General features: G+C 43.9%; 1 protein-coding gene across 7 annotated transcripts in view; it reads right to left on the reverse strand.

Annotated features, from left to right (window-relative positions):
• Positions 1-22,687, reverse strand: part of LOC106610784 (palmitoyltransferase ZDHHC14) — a 102,045-nt gene that overhangs the window by 61,728 nt on the left and 17,630 nt on the right. Inside the window, exon 1 of one of the 7 annotated variants that reach the window (XM_014210351.2) lies at positions 15,835-16,016. The exons of the other annotated variants lie outside the window; for them this stretch is intronic. Within the exon in view, the coding sequence (XP_014065826.1) occupies positions 15,835-15,863 (29 nt within the window). The 5' untranslated portion in view covers positions 15,864-16,016. Of the gene's footprint in view, positions 1-15,834; positions 16,017-22,687 lie in introns of those variants that run through there. 7 annotated transcript variants of the gene reach the window in all.

A 22,687-nucleotide genomic window follows, 5' to 3' on the forward strand; every position in this document is an offset into this window, starting at 1 on the left:
GTCTGGCTTGCCGTTCCAAATAAATAATATTTGCTCATATAATATTGTTAAAAAGTCATTTTTTAGTAGGTAGGGCCATAAGTGAATAAGTGATAAGACAAAATAATTAAATCAGGGGGATTTTTCCACAAATAGACAAGTGCGGGACACTTTTTGTTATGTCCAGAAATCCTGATTTAACACCATCAGTATATAAACATTGAGTTCTGTCATGTAATTTTGAAAACTGTTGAATGCGGCCAGGTCTAGGTCAATTGAGGAAAGCTTCTGAATCAGCAGTGAGTGATCAACAGTATTGAAAGCCTTTGACGGATCAATGAAGCGGGCAGCACAATGTTACCTTTTATCCATAAAGTTAACCACATCATTTATAACCAGGGATGTAGCAGAGATAGTGCTATGATATTGCTATGATCACTGAAAGATATAAGGAGGAAGGACTTCACCTGATCAGACTTGTTAAAACGGTTAGTAAGTCACACACACACACACGTCAACAAATGTCCTTCACAAATAACATATCACTTAACATTGAACTGTGCCCAAATTGTTCCATTCACCACACAGAAGAAGTGATCCTAAACATGCATTATTGTCTCTCAGAGAGCAGGTTGTGAGGAGGCTAGATGACATGCGATAGGGTCCAGTGAGGCGAGAGGGCTCCATTATTCCATTAGTATGATACTCAACAGCAGGAGGGGAAAATGCCTGCGACGAGAGGACAAGCATTACTGCCGTTCAGAGCACTGAAGCTACTTTCATTCATTGATTGTTGTGTGAAAATCAATTCCAAGCAAAAACACACTTGATCATAAAGGCCTGGCTAGGGCCTTGAAAAGGCAGTGATAGGTTGATGAGAGTGACAAGTGGTAGAGAGGTGACATACATCCTTTCACGCATGTGGATTTAGAGATGTGAAAAGAGGAGGACAGAGCAGGCTATCTTTAGTCATGTTTGCCATCTGTTAGTTACGGCACTGTGTGAGAACCAGGAAGCATAGCATACTAGGCAAAGATACTGTGAAGCAGGGAGCTGTGGTGCTTGACTATCCAGCAGAGTTATGGCAGAGGCCTGTAACTTCCAAGCGGATATAAGTCATCCTGAATGTATCACCATCACCTCCCTCCAGATGGCAACACCTTGGAAGCCTGGCCATACCCACTGTGCAGAGCCAGAGCCAGGACTGGAGCCAGCACTCCCACCAACCTGGCCACACTATTAATAAGTATGTCATTCTGGGCTTTGGTGCTTAAGTGGAGGATGGGAGTCCAAAGCTGAAGCTCAGTAGAGCTAAGGATCCATCAATGTTCTCACAATGGCTGGTAAAAATGTAACCATCTCAGGTTTCAGATTGTGTTTCGTCGACTAGCCAAACTGAACGCAGCCATAACTAAAGGAACCTTGGCCAGGAGGTGAGAGGAGTGTATTGACGGCCAGACTGCGGGTGTGACAGTCTTCCGAGCCACTGTCTTTTCCGGTTCTGTGTATCAGGTGTCTGCGTGCCTGGACTGCTGGCCTGCCCCTAGGGTACACCCTGGTCCTTGCCAATCCCATTCCAAACGCTCCCATCCCTCAGTGGGGCTGCTGCCAGGGTCCAGGGGACACTACATCATGAAGGCTTTATTAATACCACAACCGGGCAGCAGTTGCTGCCTGCAGCTGGCTAACATGCCAAACCTGGACCTTCTATAGAAAGTGACTAAGTAATAGAGACAAGGTGAGAGTAGCTCCCGCTTCACTAAGTTCCCAGAGCTGCAGAGAAAAGTTAGCTCGCACAGAGAATGAGGTGAATAGTAGAGGTGTGTGGATGAAACAGTGTGGTAGTGTTTTTTGATGACTTGCAACTCAACTGATAGAAAATAAAATAACTAAGACTTGACTGATGACTTGAAATGATCTGGCCAGGTTTTGTAATGTTTTGTCACTCATTTTGTGGCACAGTGTCTGTGGATTACTCTCCACGCAGCCAGAGAGAGTATCGCACTTGCAAAAAAAAAACGCAAAAAAACCCAGATTGGCTAGTGAAATGCACACTCAACCCTCTGACTGGACTAGCAAACTAGCAATCAACACAGGTCGGGTAAGCTAGAGCAGTAAGAAGGTTCTGGGAGGTTGCAAGTGTGAAACTGAAATCAAGAAAATATATTATTTGCATAAATATTTACAACCATTTGTATTTTATATTTCTACCTTTGCTTATTCAATCTGGTCACTAACATAGGCCTATGGCATTGCACCAAATTCTTGTATAAAAAAAAACATCTAATCTGTGCTTCAGAAGCAAAAAGTTGCTCGTCTTGACTGTTGACCAGTCATCAGCATTGGTGCGCAAAAAAAAACGCACTCAGATTAGTGACCAGAAAGTGCTTGTTAAAAAAAAAAGTAATTAAAACAGAAAAGCCTATACATACCTACTGTAAATTAACATTATCCATATGAAATACCATTTAGCAATTGGCTACAGATGCATCTTTGCCTAAACAATAGTCTGGCTACCTGATGATTTCATTGATCATTTTCCATATTTCCGATAGGTGGGTTATAATTATATTCCTCAGTGGTGGTATTGGCTATATGTCTAAAGATAGCTGTATCATCGCACTACCTTCAATACTTATGGGATGAAGATGTAATTTATTTGCCAGAATATGTTACAATATTTCTGAGGAAAAAGTCCACAGACAGATCATGCTTTCCATCCGATCCTGCAGCCACCGCTGCATACAGGTAGACGGTATGATCCTTCTTGGTCTGGACTCCAGAGAAGTGACAATGGGACATGATATCCCTAGTTTATATTAACTACTAACATGAATGATTTTCAGCTCAAAATGCATGTTTATTTCTGGCTCTTGCATCTTGTGCGCGTGTTCATCCTGTGCGCGTGTGCCGGGGTCGCGTGCTTTGAACCACTCCTTTTTGGGGGTCGCAGGTCAAAAAGGTTTGAAAACCACCAAGCTAGCGAACAGATTGGTGATTTGTTGAACAGCTATAGGATCGGGTGCAGGTCAATCGAGAGAGGATTGCCATAAATGAACATGCACCAAAAATAATATGTGATCAAGAATATGAACAGTTTACCTTGCAAGCTCACCAGCAAAGAGGCATCAAGCAACAATTACAAGCATAGGCCTACTGGTCTTTTGGTATGTCAAAATTGCTTGAAATTTATAATTTACTTATGAATCTTATATTTTGGGATTTGTTGTTGACAAAATAATGAAAAGGGCTGTCTGGTAGCCTCAATAAATATGCAAAAATGTGTAGCTGAAAAAGCCATTGCCTGAATAGATTTTTATTTTACTTCAGACTTAAACTTGAAAAAAATGATTGACTTGCTCTTAGTTGGACTTTGGACTTGACTCGAGTCTCGACCCATTCTACTGGGGACTTGACTTGAGACTTGGACCTTGTGAGTTGAGACTAAGGCTGTTAAAGTGACCGTATTACCGCCATGCCGGCGGTCACGAGTCATGAAGGCAGTCAAATTCCATGTGACTGTTTAGTCATGGTAATTAGGCTTCTCCAATCTCTGATGCTGCTGGTCATTAGTAGCCTACCAAACGTACTAACTGCCTGGTACTCAGCACTCTATTGTCCCCCTAAATCACTCTGACAACGCAAATGTATTCGAAAATCAAATCAAAACACTTAACGAGGGCCCATGATTTGCGCAACATTTCTATAGGCTATGCAATTGCGTGAGAAATCACAGTTTTGATGGCTATATTAAAAAGAGGAAGATCCCATCAGCTTTCTAAAGGATAGGCCTACTATATTTATTTACCATCAACTTTCCTAATATTAAGCACATTGCTTCACTTTACAACAGGAGTATAGCCTACCTGGCTGGCATGAAAATTAACCACGGGAAAAGCGTCCTCCATTCGCTAATTAAGTGCATAGATTACATATATTTTCTTCCCCAAGCCCCTGTTCCGAGATAACGGTCAATTCTAAATCAAAACTAATTTCACACATGTATTATTTTGTATATGTAAAGACAACATTAAATTAAGAATAGTCTGATGGGTGACAATATTAGCCTATCACTTGTGAATTATGTATTAATCACTTGTGAATGATGCCCAGCTTGTGCATTAAGGCAAGATTGTGCATTAAGGCAAGAAACAGCACTTTTTCAAAGTCACACACCTCATGAATCCTAGCCCATAGGCCAACATGTTTTGATAAGGTTTGTATCACAACTAAAGTGGCCAAATAACTTCTTAAAATTAAGCAAATGAATCTGCTTTATAACCGGTGTAGAGCCTCACTGGCATACATAGGCTGCGCTTATAATGTGAGAAAAAAAATACCCAAATAGTTTATCAACATTTTAAGCTAAACGATCAGCTTCATTGCTTTTTAAAGTTTTTTAATGCGTGTGGTTGTATTAATTTGGGATCTATCACATCCCACAACTTTGGAATATTTATTTATCTCGAATAGGTCAACTTTTCTACTATGGGGGGCAGTATATTGACATAGGCTAGTGCTTTTGCTGTTCGTTAGGCCTACTCATCTTATTGGCTGAAGAAAAGTAAACATGGACAGTTCTAACATCTTCAATATGCGCCTCGGAATTCGATAAGAGGAACGCTCACAGTTGCGTCCCCAATGTGTCTGTCTTCATTCACTTGTAGCCTACTTCTTAGCTGAAATGCATGGGAGAAGGACCTGATCATGTGACGGGCATATCTGAGAGAGCCATGTGAATGAGAAGTGTTTTGGAGCACAGCAGCCGGGAGAAAGGAATTATAATTAGCATATTATATTCAGCCCAAGGGCACAACGGCACCTTTGGCCACAAAAGGCATGGATTTTTTAGGGGGCTTTCGGCCACACAAGGGGGATGCCGCCGGGAAATTCGAGGCCTGATGAGAATATTATCAAGTGCTTGTCAAATTGTGAATGAGAGAATGATGAAGTGTGTGCAGCTTGTGACTTTTTTCAGATCATCATTAGTCCCATCATGCAGCCTTAGAATGTATTAAAAATCAAAACATATGGCCCAACGTTTGTATCACAACTCAAGTTGCATAAGTAACTCTAAATGAAGCACAGAGGACCAGTTTCTTTGTTAACCGCTCAACACAGAATAGCCGCATGTGCACACTTCCTTTGAAATCTTTGAGAAAATATCCTATTTTATGTTTCTTTAGACCTGTCTAAAATAAATAATGGATTTATTTTTAAAATGTAGATGTTCTAAAGGTCTACATCAGTGGCTTGTAGCCTATGTGTGGAAACCAGGAGATGCTAAACATGTTTATGCTAATTAACGGTCAATTACATTGAGACCGGCAGTTATTTGGTTGACAATCACCGGCTGACAAAATTTCATGACCGCCACAGCCCTGCTTGTGACTCGAATAATAGTGACTTGGTCCGACCTCTGACAGCAGGGGTCTACTCTAGACACATACTGATGGGATAATAGCAGGGCTGGTTGGTCTAATATCCTGCAGTTCACGTTCCACCAGAGATGGACTACATTGAATGTGCTCTGCTGTGTGCCTGGAAAACCTCTGTGTCTGAGCACTCTCTCTTCCTCAGCCACGTGTTGGAAGAGCAGGGTAGATCAGAAGGTAGAGCAAGGTTACAGACCAGTATCAGGTCATAGTCTGACCCTTCCAACCAAGGGTAAGCATACCAACTCACTCACATCTCTGACACAACCAGGGTCTCTCTCACACACACACACACACACACACACGATTAAGTGCACTTGAAATGGTGCAGCAATGGAGTAAGAGAGACAATGGGAGAATCTCAATTGCATACACCTCGCGACCTCTCTCTTTGCATCCTTCTCAAAACCCTCCCCTCTGACCTTCTCCTCCAATGGGTTTTGAGGAGGAGGCGAGGAGAGAGGGCTTGAGGAGTACGCAATTGAGATTCTCCCACTGACTATGAATGCCACCCTCAGTGGTTCGGCATCAACCAGATGCATCTGGTTTCCAGGGGAAATGGAAAGAGCCTGTGACAAGACTTCCGCTTTTGGACGTTAACAAGGAGACACTCCATCTTAACTCCTCCTCCACATTTACAGGATTGGTTGAAGAGGGCGGAAGAGATCCTCCACTGACAGTAGTTTGTTTCTCATCATGACCAGAAACGCCACTAAAGTGTTTCTTTTACGCCTGCTACACTAGGTTAACGAATGCAGACAACCCATTACATAATGAATCTCTCGTCCCAATGAATTAATACAGACCCAGCGGATCCCGCTCCACCACTGTATGTCTGAAGAGAGATCATGTCGTTTTGAACACAGCTGTCCCTGTGGGGAGAGATTACAGGAAGGGAGATGTATTCCAGAGGCTTGCTCCTGCCTGACGGTCTAATCCATTACCAGGCCAAATTCCCCCCCCCCCGCCGAGTCATGCTGGGACTTTACATCTATAAACCATCACCACCATGATCCCGACCCTGCAGTATAGCAGGCCAGAGTGGAACTAAGGGTCATTCACTCTGACCATAGTAGTCCATCGATAGTGTTTCCATCAATCCAGTGTCGCCTGCTTTTAATGATGCAAATCACTAAGCAAGTTGGAATGAATGAATGAATGAATGAATGAATGAATGAATGAATGAATGAATGAATGAATGAATGTCTCTTTGCTGTTATATGGACGGTACAGTACCTGTGCTCCCTCTGTGGGAGGGTTAACCCAGGCTAGGATGAGCAGAGTGATTGTTCCTTTCTGCTCTGGATGCATCCAGGGCTTGTTAGTGCAGAGATCTATACTGTTTCAGAGAGCTAAGGTCCACAGCCCAAATGATCCACCCTGCGAGGCTCTGGGAAGGAAACAAAGGGCAAGTTCCTGTTGTTTTGTCATGGTGGAGCTCCAAAAAAAGAAACAATGTATTGTTTATAAGCGGCTTGTTTGGCTTTAATGCCGGAGGGCAAGCAACAAGAGATCAAACCGATTCAGCCCACTTATTCAGTGGCCAACAGACAGCCCATACAAAACACTTAAAGACTCCAATCATTTTGACAACTATAGCAAGGCACTCCGCTTTTCACATAGCTGAACAGATAAGTGCATCAAACAAACTAAGTCGATACAAACGAAAAACTTTAGTTCTCAGAGCAGAAAGAAAAAAAACTTAAAAGAAAACCGGAGAGGCTGCTAAGCTTATGCTGTTATTGTTTGGGATAGGCTACCATCACCAGTAGTACACCAGTGAGTAAGAAGAGGTGGGGCAATTAATACAGCTCACAGATGACCTGAATCTCTGGTTCCTACCGCTCACACACTAATGGAGAGTCATTAAGCATTATGAGCCCTAAGCACCTGTGTGTTTAGCCCTGACAATGCAGGCCAGGTGCAAGGCTTGGTTGCTTCAACACACACACACACACACCCACCCACCCCTTGGTAGTTTGAGCAGCAAGCTGGACAAGACTAATCCCTGCCTGTTCCGCTCCAGCTAATGTGAAGGGAACCCTCAGGACATCTCCCTGACATGAAATCCATTCAGGGTGAACTGGTCTCATCTGTAGGGAATGGACAAGGTTTAACGGTTCAACGCCTTAGAAAGAGACAGGTGCCTGGAAATGTAAGACATGAGTTAAGGGAATCACGGCGAGGAGTAAAACCAGGTAGGCCTCATTTATTTAAAAGCTCTACATAGACCAAAGTGTTTTGACACAGACCCCCCCTCCCCCATCCAAATGTGGGAAGGATTTAAGGCCAGTCACTCAAGCCCTGCGAGTCCATTTAACCAGAATAAGCAGACAAAGTACAAATCTCTAGGAAAACAAAAATCAATGTCCAATGTCATTACTGGAACTCTTTCTATCTACCCATTCAATCTGGCTTCCATTCAGTCTGATTGGTCATACATACCACATTGATGAATCCAGCAATTACCAGAGCTAATGACAAATCGCTAGAGATGTGAAGCGCTTTACAAGGCTCATGTGAGGAAATATCTCCCACGGCCCATTGCTGCAAGCAAGGTGGGCGTAGCTTTCAAGTAGTCCATGTCTCATCCTAAGACTTTCTTGGGAATTTGAAAGCATTTCTACTCTGCTTTTCATGTCAAAAGTGTTCATAGTTTTCTGACCAAAAGGACAGGGTATTAGTCAAGCTTTTACAGACTGTAGGCTGTGTTGGCCAAACCACCACAAACAACCAACCTTGGACAGTTTGTTCTTTCTTTGACTTGTATTGAATTTCAACCACTTAAGGCCAAGTATCGCGAAATATAATTAATATGAAAGCATGGTTAAGGCCTCGGCTCGAGTGCTTAGCATGTCGAGGTGAGAATTGATGCCAAATGCTTGACAAGAAATGTCTCTTCTTTAACCTAGCCTATACGCTGGTTAGGTGTTTTAATCATTTGTGGGTAGATTCATAAAAGTCAATGTTGGATCAAAGTAATTTCAGGATCCACTTAGGCCTAGATACAATCAAAATATCGACTTTTCCTAATCTAGGAGACTGCGTAATTCAATATGTATGCAAGATTAGTTGCAACAACAAAAAAACACACCATCTCAAACCATGAACTCTCTCCTGACTGTTTAGATTAAAAGCATGGACACACCGGTAGTTTGCCAGCCGAGAGTACTTAGCCAGCAGTCATTTGCAAACCAAGTGTAAACCGATTCTAGTCCTTTAAAGGGGCAGTGCAGTTTAAAATGTGAGTCTCCTGCTTAAAAAAAAAAGTATATTTCCACAATGAGTTCCAAATAACATTTTGAAAATTATGATAATGCCCTTTTTGTGTAAGAGTGGTTTGAAAAAGAAATCCTGGAATTTCAGTCCGTTCAGGTGGGATGGAACTTTTTGCCCACATCACAATGGGATCTGATTATGATAGACCAATGACTGTTCGTCTGGGTAAGGGGTTTGGCTCTAGAACATCCTATCAGCCAATCAGATCTGTGTATGTAAATATCTTCAAATTTGCTTCCAAAAAGCCAATTTATGCTTTCTCCGGATTGGGATCTGGAGACTCTGTACAGAGTGTGTGATGCAATTGCAGCGCCTCCGGAGGCCAAATCGAGCTCTGTACCGCATCACTGAGCGCCTCCAAAATGTTGTAACAATGCGGAGGGCTCCGTATAGCTCCACATTGACATGGTTGGTTAACGGTAGGTGGGGGTGGGAGGTCCTGTATAAACACAAGCTCACTTCCTTGACAACTTCCTTCACAACAGCTCTGCACCGCGAAGCGCAAGTTGTATGAATGCCCTGATATTTTACAGAGGCCGTATCCCAGTAAACGCTGTACAGCCACTGCAGATGACAGATTGACCATGCAGAACCTTTAAAATGCCCAAAAGGAGGCATTCTTTTCACACAGCGATTTATTAGACATTCAGTGATGATTTCAAAATACAATTAAAGACTGCATGGTGGGGCTTTAAACACACTGCGCTGTCAGCAAGCGAATGAACTGCGAACGAACGGCAGAACGTAATTCAGTGCAATGCGTTTTCTCCTTAAATGCAGAGTTTACTGACAGCCAGTGAAGCAATGTGCACCCCTAACGCATCTAATATACTCTGGCGCTGGGTGACAAGCCAAATATAAATGGTCAGTCAGGTGTGTTGAGAGTTGACGAGGTCATGGAGACGGACAGAGGTTCCAAACTGAGGCCATTAAGGAGGGAAGAACATTCTACATCAGGCCTTCAATTTCCCCACAGACATGGAACTTCGTTTAGGCTACTGCAGGTCTGTTAACACCAATTTAGGGTGTTTTCACGTATAGTCCTCTTTAAAGTGAACTCTGGGGTAAAAAAAAAAGAGAAGAAAAAAAAGTTGTCTTTGTATTCACATTGCCCTTGCCTTTGAATGAGGACTCAACCCTTTAGCCAGTTCGCCTATTTTGTGGACCGAGTCCTCTTTGCTTTCACATTGCTATGTTTAGAAAGAAACCAAGATCTTTCTCCAACATGCACTCTGGGTTTTTACAAAGGTCAGGACAAGCCATTTAATCAGAATGTGTTATCAGACAGCTAGATATACCTACTTACATTTTGGAAGTTAATTGATAGCATTTAGTTTGTAAAAAATTGTAATCAGAACACTATATGACCAAAGGTATGTGAACACCTGCATGACAAACATCTCATTCCAAAATCATAAGCATTAATATGGAGTTGGTCCCCCCCTTTTCTGCTATAACAGCCTCCAATTGCTGCGGGGATTTGCTTCCATTCAGCCACAAGAGCATTAGTGAGGTCGGGCACTGATGTTGGGTGATTAGGCCTGGCTCGCAATCGGTGTTCCAATTCATCCCAAAGGTGTTTGATGGGGTTGAGCGAACCGCACTGAGTTCACAAAAAACTGTCTGAAAAGGGACCAAGTGTGAAATCACTCTTAAGAGTCATAAGACATAAATGTTTAATTGTAGCCTGCGTCAGCCTCGGACATACTGAGGGGGTCATCTTCTCCGTGAGGTCACCAAGGCAGAGAGCCCTGTAAATATTGCAGGGGGGACTGTTATTTTTGTTGAATTTTCATACAAATGTGGGGTTTGACTGCTGTGGGGGTTGATCACTTACAGTACCAGTCAAAGGTTTGGACACACCTACACATTCCAGGTTTTTTCTTTATTTTAACTATTTTCTACATTGTAGAATAATAGTGAAAACATCGAAACGATGAAATAACACACATGGAATCATGTAGTAACCAAAAAGTGTTAAATCAAAATATATATTTGAGATTCTTTGCCTTGATGACACGCTTTGCACTCTTGGCATTCTCTCAACCAGCTTCATGAGGTAGTCACCTGGAATGCATTTAAATTAACCCGTGTGCCTTGTTAAGTTAATTTGTGGAATTTCTTTCCTTCTTAATGCGTTTGAGCCAATCAGTTGTGACAAGGTAGGGGTGGTATACAGAAGATAGCCCTATTTGGTAAAAGACCAAGTCCATATTATGGCAAGAACAGCTCAAATAAGCAAAGAGATACGACAGTCCATCATTACTTTAAGACATGAAGGTCAGTCAATGTGGAAAATGTCAAGAACTTTTAAAGCTTCTTAAAAAGTGCAGTCACAAAAACCATCAAGCGCAATGATGAAACTGGCTCATGGAGGACCACCACAGGAAAAGAAGACCGAGTTACCTCTGCTGCAGAGGATAAGTTCATTAGAGTTACCAGCCTCAGAAATTGCAGCCCAAATTAATGCTTCAGAGTTCAAATCAAATCAATTTTTATTTTGCAAGTAACAGACGACATCTCAACATCAACTGTTCAGAAAAGACAGCGTGAATCAGGCCTTCATGATCGAATTGCTGCAAAGAAACCACTACTAAAAGGACACCAATAAGAAGAAGAGACTCGCTTTGGCCAAGAAACACGAGCAATGGACATTAGACGGGTGGAAATCTGTCCTTTTTCCCCCCAAACCGCCATGTCTTTGTGAGACGCAGAGTAGGTGAACGGATGATATCCGCATGTGTGGTTCATTTGGTTTTCAACTGGACAATGACCCAATACACCTCCAGGCTGTCTAAGGACTATTTGACCAAGATGGAGAGTGATGAAGTGCTGCATCAGATGACCTGGCCTCCACAATCACCCTACTTCAACCCGATTGAGATGGTTTGGGATGAGCAACCAACAAGTGCTCAGTATATGTGGAAACTCCTTCAAAATCATTCCAGGTGAAGCTGGTTGAGAGAATGCCAAGAGTGTGCAAAGCTGTCATCAAGGCAAAAGGTGGCTACTTTGAAGAATCTCAAATTGTTTGTTTACTACATGATTCCTTATGTGCCATTTCATAGTTTTGATGCCTTCACTATTATTCTACAAAGTAGAAAGAATAAATACAGAAAAACCCTTGAATGAGTGGTCTTGACTCTCAGAGTTGCAGAATTGGGATGAAAAGGCATGTCTTTGGCTTACAGCTAGCTAGCTAGCTGTTTGGATTCAAGTAATGCATCCCCGGCTTTATTGTTTAATCTGTCGGTAAGAATGACAAGAAGCACTGCATGCTGTGTCTAGAGACGGCATTAGAGGCTCAGGGACTGTTTTTAACCACTGCCTAGATGTGGTGAATTTTGTGCGCTTTTCAGCAGCCATGTCATCCCCCAGGTGGGTGCTACATGTTGGGCAATGGAGGACCAGTACCTACGGAGGAGTGGGTCCTATGGAGGAACTGACCACCGGAGAAGCAGATGTGGTGCACTGATGAAGCACGCCGTGCCTGTTTTGGCAGACAGTCTTTGTTTCTCTGGCTGTAGCATCGAAGCCCCCTCTGCTAAAGCTATTCTACCTTTCCAATCCAAACTGCCTCATCTACAAGCCTGGAGAATTGGCTAATCTAAATGATACAGGGGTGACTGATGAAGCCCATGACCTTTATAATGGGCTATTTTTTGTAATGGGACATTTCTGCACCATTCCTCACCTATCAGTTCAGTGCCAAACTCTGAATAGAGCATGTAGTACTAAAACCCGGAAATGAGTTACCTCTGGTTCGTTCAGCCATCCCTATGGGGAAAGAATAGGGTTTTGGAATAAGGTTTGACGTTAAAACAGGCTTAGGAGATCTTATATATTTTTTTCTATGAGAATACTGTATCAGTAAGTTAACATTACATACTTAACATCACAAAAAGTGAAGATTATCCCATAGAGCAAAACATATAAGATCTCCTAAGCCTGTGTTTACCATAGACCTTATTTTCTGCATTTATACAAAACCCCCCACTAATTTCCCCATAGGCTATGTCCAAAGAACCATGGCGGAGTTAGTGCCTACAAAAAGACGCCATTACTGTTTCTCTCTATTAAACCAGAACTTAGGTTTAGCATATTGTTGCCATGGAGACTGACAATATCCAGTGGAAAAGTGGTTACCGTGGAAACAACCACACGATTGAAGTGAACTGACAGCAACGTCAAAGAAAGGGATGGGTGAAAAGCCTTACGATGGAGATTGTACAAATCCTTTTCATTCCAACAAACCATCCTGTTGAAGGGGCAGAGTCCTTGAATTCAGGTTTAGCTTTTATACTGAAATTGTGGCAGCAAACAATATGAAGTCATTACAGTGTAAGGAGAGAATTTGGCTTGCAGCTTGAGTGGGGGATGTCTTTTTATTAATTCTATTATATCTTGGCATACATCTTTACCCTTTTCAGTTTAAAAATATCCAAAACATGCTTTTTTATGTGGGTTAACACGAAGGGAATTGAGTTACTGTTTCCCTGTCACGTTATTACCCAGTACACAGAAATCTGGTAAACATCACTGCAGTCTGACGACCGACAGTTGTTTTGTGCTTTACTTACTATATGATGTAGCCTAAGGGTGATATGCCAGCACCCCAACCAGCTTACGTTCCTTACAGTGATACGCTATGGGGGCGGCAGGTAGCCTAGTGGTTAGAGCGATGGGTCAGTAACCCAAAGGTTGCTGGATCGAATCCCCGAGCTGATAAGGTAAAAATCAGTCGTTCCGTACGTGAGCAAGGCAGTTAAAACCTACTGTTCCCCGGGCAACGAAAACGTGCATGTCGATTTATGGCCGCCCCCCCAACCGCACCTCTCTGATTCTGAGGGGTTAAATGCGGAAGACACATTTCAGTTGAATGCAATCAGTTGTACAATTGACTAGGTATCCCCCTTTCCCTTCTAAACATGGCTCTACAACTCTTATTGAGTTGCTTCTAATATTGGTTCTGGGTCTGCAGTGGTGTAGGATATTTCAAACCCAAGAACAACAATGATCACCATAAAGGTCCACTGTCTCATGCAGATTAGGCCTACCGAATTTGGTTTCCCATACCAAGAAACCAGAAAAGAATGTCCAATTAGCCCAAAGTTCCTGTATTTCTTTACATGAGCGCTCTGGGAACGGAAATAAAACATTTCCAACCGTGGGACAATGTTCTGCCCTGCATGAAGTTATGACTGACAAATCGAAACAGAGAATACAAAAATAAACTGGGTCACATATCAAATTCTGTGCAGGAAAGGGTTAACCTGTTTCTTGGCCTACGTGATCAGTGTGTGCAGAGGTCAGTGATAGCAAAGACTTACTGAAGCAGTTTGGTCCATTTTGACCAGAGCAACAAAACCCGTTCCTCTTGCAGGGCTCGGGTGTTCACATCACATCCCAGCAGTGTGAAATCGTCAATAGGAGCCTACTATAGGGTAAGACAGGGGTGGGTGACACAATAGCTGTCCAACTGGGATGAAAAATGGCAGGGTAGACATTGGCAGGGAAAGAGCTCATTCCAGCTGAGACACCGGGTCAAGAAGGACACTCACTAGTCGTGTACAGTATGTAGTCGCCTACATGCAATTGTGCATGTGGGATAACAGTCCCCTTTGACATGTTTGTGTACACACTTCTGACATATTATTCAAACTTTAATGACTGTTTTACAGCACAATTATTGACGAATTGACAGTCATGACCTCAGGACACAATATCACTGAATAAATGGAGCATTATGGACTATGGAACTTTAGTCAATTGGAGAATGGCACCGTTGTTGAGGTAACAGTCCCTTATTACAGAAAGTAGTGATCAGCACGGGGGTGAGGGTGTGGGGTCAGACAAATAAGCTGGTCATAAACATGCTGAGGTCATAAAGAGACGATGGCCCCACTGGCATTTGCGGACACAATGACTGTCTTGACATTTCAGTCTCAGTCTTGTTACTGCATTGTGTAGTGCTGTCCACCCCCTCACCAGCATGTCTCCAACTAGAACACATCTATGGTACAATAGCATTGCGTCTGCAACTATGGTGACTCAGAAGATTAGTCCATCTTCACATTTCCTATGAACATGCCGAGGACCCAGTCCAGCACTGCAGTTGTAAAAACCAGATTCAAGGAATTTCCACATACTGTAGCTAGGCCACCCCATCACCCAAAATAACACAAAAGAGTCCAGTCCAAACCAGAAATCACATTGCCCAGAGTAGCTCTAGGCAGTGTCACTGAATCCTTTGCCAACCCTTTCAAGTGCTTAAGAGAGACCTCACAAAAGCAAATAAAACATTGATTTCAGGCATCATTAAATCTGGTGTCATGAGATCTGATGGCAAACTGTCAGGGTCAGACATGGTGCTTCCTGACAGTCTTTGAACGAGTTATTAACTGGACTACAGTTCCAGGGTATGATATTCCACATCTCCCGCCAAGCATGAGGCACCAAGCCTCAACTATGTATTGGAAGCTCTTTTTTCATTGTTTTATTACTGGTTTCCACTGCTCTTGGTTTTAGGGTCAAGCTGCTTTCTCTCTCTCACACACACACACACACACACCTGGGTATTATTGCACTGACCTACTTTATAGGGAGGGAAATATTCCATCCGTAAAAATGTTTTTTTGTTGGTCTCAAATGAACAGCGTGCCAGAAAGAAAAAGGTACACCCACAGAGCCCTCTCAGCTTGCACATTCTCCAGCTCTTTCTCAGAGCCCACTGAAAGGGCTGGTAATTAGTGAGGCGAACCAATGCTCAATCTGGAGGTTTAGCCAAATTGTTATGGAGGTTTTTCCTTTCTCTTTTAAATGCCGGAAAGCCCACTACTGTGGGGTTAATCCACATAATTCTGAGATAGACAACCAAAGAAGCTAACCAGAATAAACTAGTTAGTGCAGAGGATTTGTTCTCTGAGAATGTGGCTTGACTTATAGCTGTAGGCTGTCAAATTAGTAAAAAGCAGTAGGTTTTAACAGGCTAAGATTAGTGTGGTAATACACTGGCTTTTGAGGAATTTGTAATCCATGACAAACAATAACATTTAAATCTGTATATGTATCACAAAGCAACTGAGGGGTCCCCAAAAAAATATATATAAAAAAAAAAAAAAAACACACAATTTCACCTTACCTTTGTACAGAGGAAATTGGCCAGTTCATAGTCCCTGGTTATGAATAGCAAAGACAGAGAATAGGGAAAAAAAATCATGAAGTAGAAGATTTGAAGTTCACGAACCTGCCTGACTATTGAATGTTAACCACTAGACAGAATGGGGTGAAGAACTAAGACATGACATTTCAGGGCATTGCCTAGCTTCTGACTGAGTCACCTTACCCTTTGTTCAGGGGAAGCGAAGGCATAAGTGGTGAGAAGTAGCTGTCAGTACATTTCTACTGGCGTAGTTGTCAACAAGTAGAACCAACCAATCAGAGAGTGACCTTTGGAATTCCAAGTCTGACAGTTCTGCTTCTTCTTCACTGTAGGAATACAGGAAGGGACCACATTTTTTTCACATTTTCAAAGGCTTGACATGTGACTGTCTAACATGATAGATGACAAATTACAACAAAAAAGTCTATGCAACTACATTAGCTCAAAATAGCTGTAATAGAACTTCACTGGCAGACTTGATGAAATCTTTTTCTTATCGTCCCCAAAAAAGTCCTAATTAAAGATAATTGAACTTCAGGGTAATCAATTACCCCAAACTAATGAGCTGAAACTCAAAATACTGTATATTAATTAGATACCTCTGCCCATAAGGATGGCAATTAGCCTAAGAATATTACACTGATGCATTAGTGAGAAAGATAAATATGTGCAGTCTTAAAGTAAACTGTACAAAACCATATGTTACACTATAGCCTAATTAATGCAAGTTAGCCCACTGCTCATTAAATCTTACAGCTCCATGGTTGAGCAGAGCTCACAAGCTTGAACGGGATGGAGGATGATGTGATTCAGTATTGTCCACTGCTGCGTACCATATGGGGAGAGAGTTTATTTGGGTTTCGGAGCTTGAATTGCTTCTCCCAGACATAAACAGTTCCATGTTTGACATCTTGGCTCCATCGTATGTTTACCGCGAGCAGACTAGTGAAAGGTGGGAAACAGAGAAAGCTCCATGTCTGGTGCCATCATGTTGAAGCTCTTCATCAGCACTGACATCAGCCCATCAGTCAAAAACCCAGACACTGCTTTAGACCAGCCTATGCCCTAGAAGACAGTTCAACACTCCTTGTCTAGGCTAATGGTAGTCTCAACTCAATCTTCCAGTTTTAAACTGACTGTCAACATAACACAGATCATACTATAGGGACCATAGACATTAAAACCAGTAGATAACGATGTCGCTGACGTCATTCATGTATTCTTATGGAAAACTCCATATGATTTTTTAAAAATGTATCTAGCCAAATCCTAACCCGGACGATGCTGGGCCAATTGTGCGCCGTCCGATGGGACTCCCAATCATGGCCGGTTGTGATACAGCTTGGAATCGAACCAGGGTCTGTAGTTACGCTTCTAGCACTGAGATGCAGTGCCTTAGACCACTGCGCCACTTGGGAGCCCCCTAAAATGTGAAAATTTGCTAAGGATCATGATGAAAGTGGCCGTAACTAGCAAAGGATCATAGTCAATGTAGTCATTTTCATCCTGCCTGAAAGAGCCTCCTCGTAGCATGCCGGCCCGTGATTGGTCTGCGTCAGCACGTGGTCCTGTGTGACGACAAATATAGTAGTCAGAATGGATCACTATTTAATATCTCGCTCATAATAAAGGAATTCATTTTATTCTCATTACTAAAAACAGCCGAATTGAACACAGTGCTTTGAGCTTGGCTGTTTAAGCCAAGAGGTCTAAGGCCAACAAAACACCAAAGATGCTTAAATCTGAGCCAGGTCCACTTCTATTTTTCCAACCTGCACTACAGTCTACGGACATTAAACATTCATCAATGTGGTTATCAGTAGGAAGCGATACTGTTCTGAAACAGGAAGAGGAGGAAGCCAATTACCAGTTTATCAGGGTTCTGTTACAGCACCGTCTCTTGGAAATACTCTGAACTTGAGTCAGGAGTGTCAGAACAACTATGGACTAAATTTCCTGTGGATCCAGGTTCAACAGCAATAGAGCCGGGAGAGTAAGTTCATTATCACTGCAGGCCAGGGCATATCACGTAATATATTCTACCTCAATAGATCTTACCCCTCCTTTCAGCTCCCACAGAGAGAATCATTATTATTTTTTTTTATTAAAAGATTGCACTAATAACACAACCCAGGTTATGGTCATCAGGTCCTTCCCACACACCCCCTTCCCAATATCTACCACTTTCTCACCGCTCAAAATGGAAAGCTCCGTTTTTACCCGTGTACCTTCATTGTCCAGCAGAATAAATGACAATTATAGTCTATGCACACAGGACTGCATCTCTGTGACGGTGCCTTAGGTCCATACAGAGCTAGGTAAAAAGAAAGCGTTGCAGTACTCTGCCCCTCTACATGGAACGAGCTACAAAAGGACTTGAAACTACAGGAGATCGTCACAAATGATTTTAAAGCTAGGGTAAAATCTATGGTGGAAAGTTATTTAGAGACCTGTCAATCTTTTGATCCCTAGTCAGGCACATGCACAGACTGGGGTCCAAGTTGCCCTTTCAGACTATTACATACTTATGTAACTTTTTCGATCCTGTTATTTTAATAGTGAAGAATTCCAATGAAACTAGCTAATTTCTTATTTTTTAATCTTGGAATTGTACCCCTCCCCCGCTCCTTTGCACCCACGTGAACACACTGCACAAGCAGACGGTGTCGAGTGGTAGTATGATTAGTGGCACTGTCAACTTTGAGTTGTACAGTGCATTCGGGAAAGTATTCAGACCCCTTACCTTTTTCCACTTTGTTACATTAAACAATCTATTCTAGAATAAGGCTATTTTATTTTCCTCATCCATCTATGCGCTCTCGCTTCCCCAGTTGTTTAGTTAATTTTCATTCCAATCTCCTTTGCATTAGCGTAGCCTCTCCTGTAGCCTGTCAACTATGTGTCTGTCTATCCCTGTTCTCTCCTCTCTGCACAGGCCACACAAACGCCTCACACCGCGTGGCCGCTGCCACTCTAACGTGGTGCTCCCAGCGCGCACAACCCACGTGGAGTTCCAGGTCTCCGGTAGCCTCTGGAACTGCCGGTCTGCGGCCAACAAGGCAGAGTTCATCTCAGCCTATGCTACCCTCCAGTCCCTCGACTTCTTGGCGCTGACGGAAACATGGATTACCACAGAAAACACTTGTTCTTGTTCTGGGTGACTTTAACCTCCCTACGTCTAGCTTTGACTCATTTCTCTCTGCCTCCTCCTTTCCACTTCTCTCCTCTTTTGACCTCACCCTCTCACCGTCCCCCCCTACTCACAAGGAAGGTAATACGCTTGACCTCATCTTTACTAGATGCTGTTCTTCTACTAATCTCACTGCAACTCCCCTCCAAGTCTCCGACCACTACCTTTTATCCTTTTCCCTCTCGCTCGCCTCCAACACTACTCACTCTGCCCCTACTCAGATGGTATTGCGCCGTCGCAACCTTCGCTCTCTCTCTCTCTCCTGCTACTCTCTTCCCTCTGCTCAATCCGTCTCCAACCAATCTCCTGATTCTGCTTCCTCAACCCTCCTCGCCTCCCTTTCTGCATCCTTTGACTCTCTATGTCCCCTATCCTCCCGGCCGGCTCGGTCCTCCCCTCCTGCTCCGTGGCTTGACGACTCATTGCGAGCTCACAGAACAGGGCTCCGGGCAGCCGAGCGGAAATGGAGGAAAACTAGCCTCCCTGCGGACCTGGCATCTTTTCACTCCCTCCTCTCTACATTTTCTTCCTCTGCTTCTGCTGCTAAAGCCACTTTCTACCACTCTAAATTCCAAGCATCTGCCTCTAACCCTAGGAAGCTCTTTGCCACCTTCTCCTCCCTCCTGAATCCCCCCCCGCTCTCTGCGGATGACTTTGTCAACCATTTTGAAAAGAAGGTTGACGACATTCGATCCTCGTTTGTTAAGTCACGGTCCTGCTCACGTTGCCATACCCTATGCTTTGACCTCTTTCTCCCCTCTCTCTCCAGATGAAATCTTGCGACTTGTGATGGCCGGCCGCCCAACAACCTGCCCGCTTGACCCTATCCCCTCCTCTCTTCTCCAGACCATTTCCGGAGACCTTCTCCCCTACCTCACCTCGCTCATCAACTCATCCTTGACCGCTGGCTACGTCCCTTCCGTCTTCAAGAGAGCGAGAGTTGCACCCCTTCTCAAAAAACCTACACTCGATCCCTCTGATGTCAACAACTACAGACCAGTATCCCTTCTTTCTTTTCTCTCCAAAACTCTTGAGCGTGCCGTCCTTGGCCAGCTCTCTCTCTCAGAATTACCTTCTTGATCCAAATCAGTCAGGTTTCAAGACTGGTCATTCAACTGAGACTGCTCTTCTCTGTGTCACGGAGGCTCTCCGCACTGCTAAAGCTAACTCTCTCTCCTCTGCTCTCATCCTTCTAGACCTATCTGCTGCCTTTGATACTATGAACCATCAGATCCTCCACTCCACCCTCTCCGAGTTGGGCATCTCCGGCGCGGCTCACTCTTGGATTGCGTCCTACCTGACAGGTCGCTCCTACCAGGTGGCGTGGTGAGAATCCGTCTCCGCACCACGTGCTCTCACCACTGGTGTCCCCCAGGGCTCAGTTCTAGGCCCTCTCCTATTCTCGCTATACACCAAGTCACTTGGCTCTGGCATATCCTCACATGGTCTCTCCTATCATTGCTACGCAGACGACACACACTCTTCTCCTTTCCCCCTTCTGATAACCAGGTGGCGAATCGCATCTCTGCATGTCTGGCAGACATATCAGTGTGGATGACGGATCACCACCTCAAGCTGAACCTCGGCAAGACGGAGCTGCTCTTCCTCCCGGGGAAGGACTGCCCATTCCATGATCTCGCCATCACGGTTGACAACTCCATTGTGTCCTCCTCCCAGAGTGCTAAGAGCCTTGGCGTGACCCTGGACAACACCCTGTCGTTCTCCACTAACATCAAGGCGGTGACCCGATCCTGTAGGTTCATGCTCTACAACATTCGCAGAGTACGACCCTGCCTTACACAGGAAGCGGCGCAGGTCCTAATCCAGGCACTTGTCATCTCCCGTCTGGATTACTGCAACTCGCTGCTGGCGGGGCTCCCCCGCCTGTGCCATTAAACCCCTACAACTCATCCAGAACGCCGCAGCCCGTCTGGTGTTCAACCTTCCCAAGTTCTCTCACGTCACCCCGCTCCTCCGCACACTCCACTGGCTTCCAGTTGAAGCTCGCATCTGCTACAAGACCATGGTGCTTGCCTACGGAGCTGTGAGGGGAACGGCACCTCCGTACCGTCAGGCTCTGATCAGTCCCTACACCCAAAGAAGGGCACTGCGTTCATCCACCTCTGGCCTGCTTCGCCTCCCTACCTCTGCGGAAGCACAGTTCCCGCTCAGCCCAGTCAAAACTGTTCGCTGCTCTGGCACCCCAATGGTGGAACAAGCTCCCTCACGACGCCAGGACAGCGGAGTCAATCACCACCTTCCGGAGACACCCGAAATCCCACCTCTTTCTGGGATAGGATAGAGTAATCCTTCTAACCCCTCCCCCCCCCCCCAAAAAAAAAGCTAGATGTACTATTGTAAAGTGGTTGTTCCACTGGATATCATAAGGTGAATGCACCAATTTGTAAGTCGCTCTGGATAAGAGCGTCTGCTAAATGACGTAAATGTAATCTACACACAATAGCCCATAATGACAAAGCAAAAACTAGTTTTTAGAAATGTTTACTAATTTTTATTTTTTATAAACGAGAAAAAACGTATTTACATAAGTATTCAGACCCTTAGCTATGAATCCCGATATTAAGCTCAGGTGCATCCTGTTTCCATTGATCATCCTTAGGATGTTTCTACAACTTAATTGCGGTAAATTCATTTGATTGGAAGGGTACTAAAAACATTCTGCAGCATTGAGGTCCCCAAGAACACAATGGCCTCCATCAATATTAAATGGAAGAAGTTTGGAACCACCAAGACTATTCCTAGAGCTGGCTGCCAGGCCAAACTGAGCAATCGGGGGAGAAGGGCTTTGGTCAGGAGGTGACCAAGAACGTGATGGTCACTGACAGAGCTCCAGAGTTCCTCTGTGGAGACGGGAGACCCTTCCAGAAGGACAATCATCTCTGCAGCACTCCAGAAAATCAGGCCTTTATGGTGTGGCCAGATGGAAGCAACTCAGTAAAAAAAAAAAAAAAAAGGCACATGAAAGCCCGATTGGAGATTGCGAAAAGGCACCTAACAAGATTCTCTGGTCTGATGAAACCAAGATTGAACTCTTTGGACTGAATGCCAAGCATCACATCTGGAGGAAATCTTGCAACATCCCTACAGTGATGCAAGGTGGTGGCAGAATTGTGCTGTGGGGGTGTTTTTCAGGAGCAGAGAATGGGAGACTAGTCAGGATCAAGGGAAAGATGAACGGAGCCAAGAATAGAGAGATCCTTGAAGAAAACCTGCTCCATAGCTCTCAGGACTTCAGACTGGGGCCAAGGTTCACCTTCCAACAGGACAACGACCCTAAGCCAATTGCCAAGACAACGCAGGAGTGGCTTTGGGACAAGTCTCAATGTCCTTGAGTGGCCCAGCCAGAGCCCGGAACTGAACCCAATCGAACATCTCTGGAGAGACCTGAAAATAGCTGTGAAGTAATGCTCCCTATCTAACCTCACAAAGCTTGAGAGGATCTGCAGAGGAGAATGGGAGAAACACCCCCAAACACATGTGGGCCAAGTTTGTAGAGTCATACCTAAGAAGACTCGAGGCTGTAATTGCTGACAAAAGTGCTTCAACAAAGTACTGAGTAAAGGGTCTGAATACTTATGTAAATGTCATAAGAGTTTGTCTTATAAATTCGCCCAAAAAAAC

This window comes from Salmo salar, chromosome ssa09 (assembly GCF_905237065.1).
Source record: "Salmo salar chromosome ssa09, Ssal_v3.1, whole genome shotgun sequence".
NCBI classification, from domain to species: Eukaryota; Metazoa; Chordata; class Actinopteri; order Salmoniformes; family Salmonidae; genus Salmo; species Salmo salar.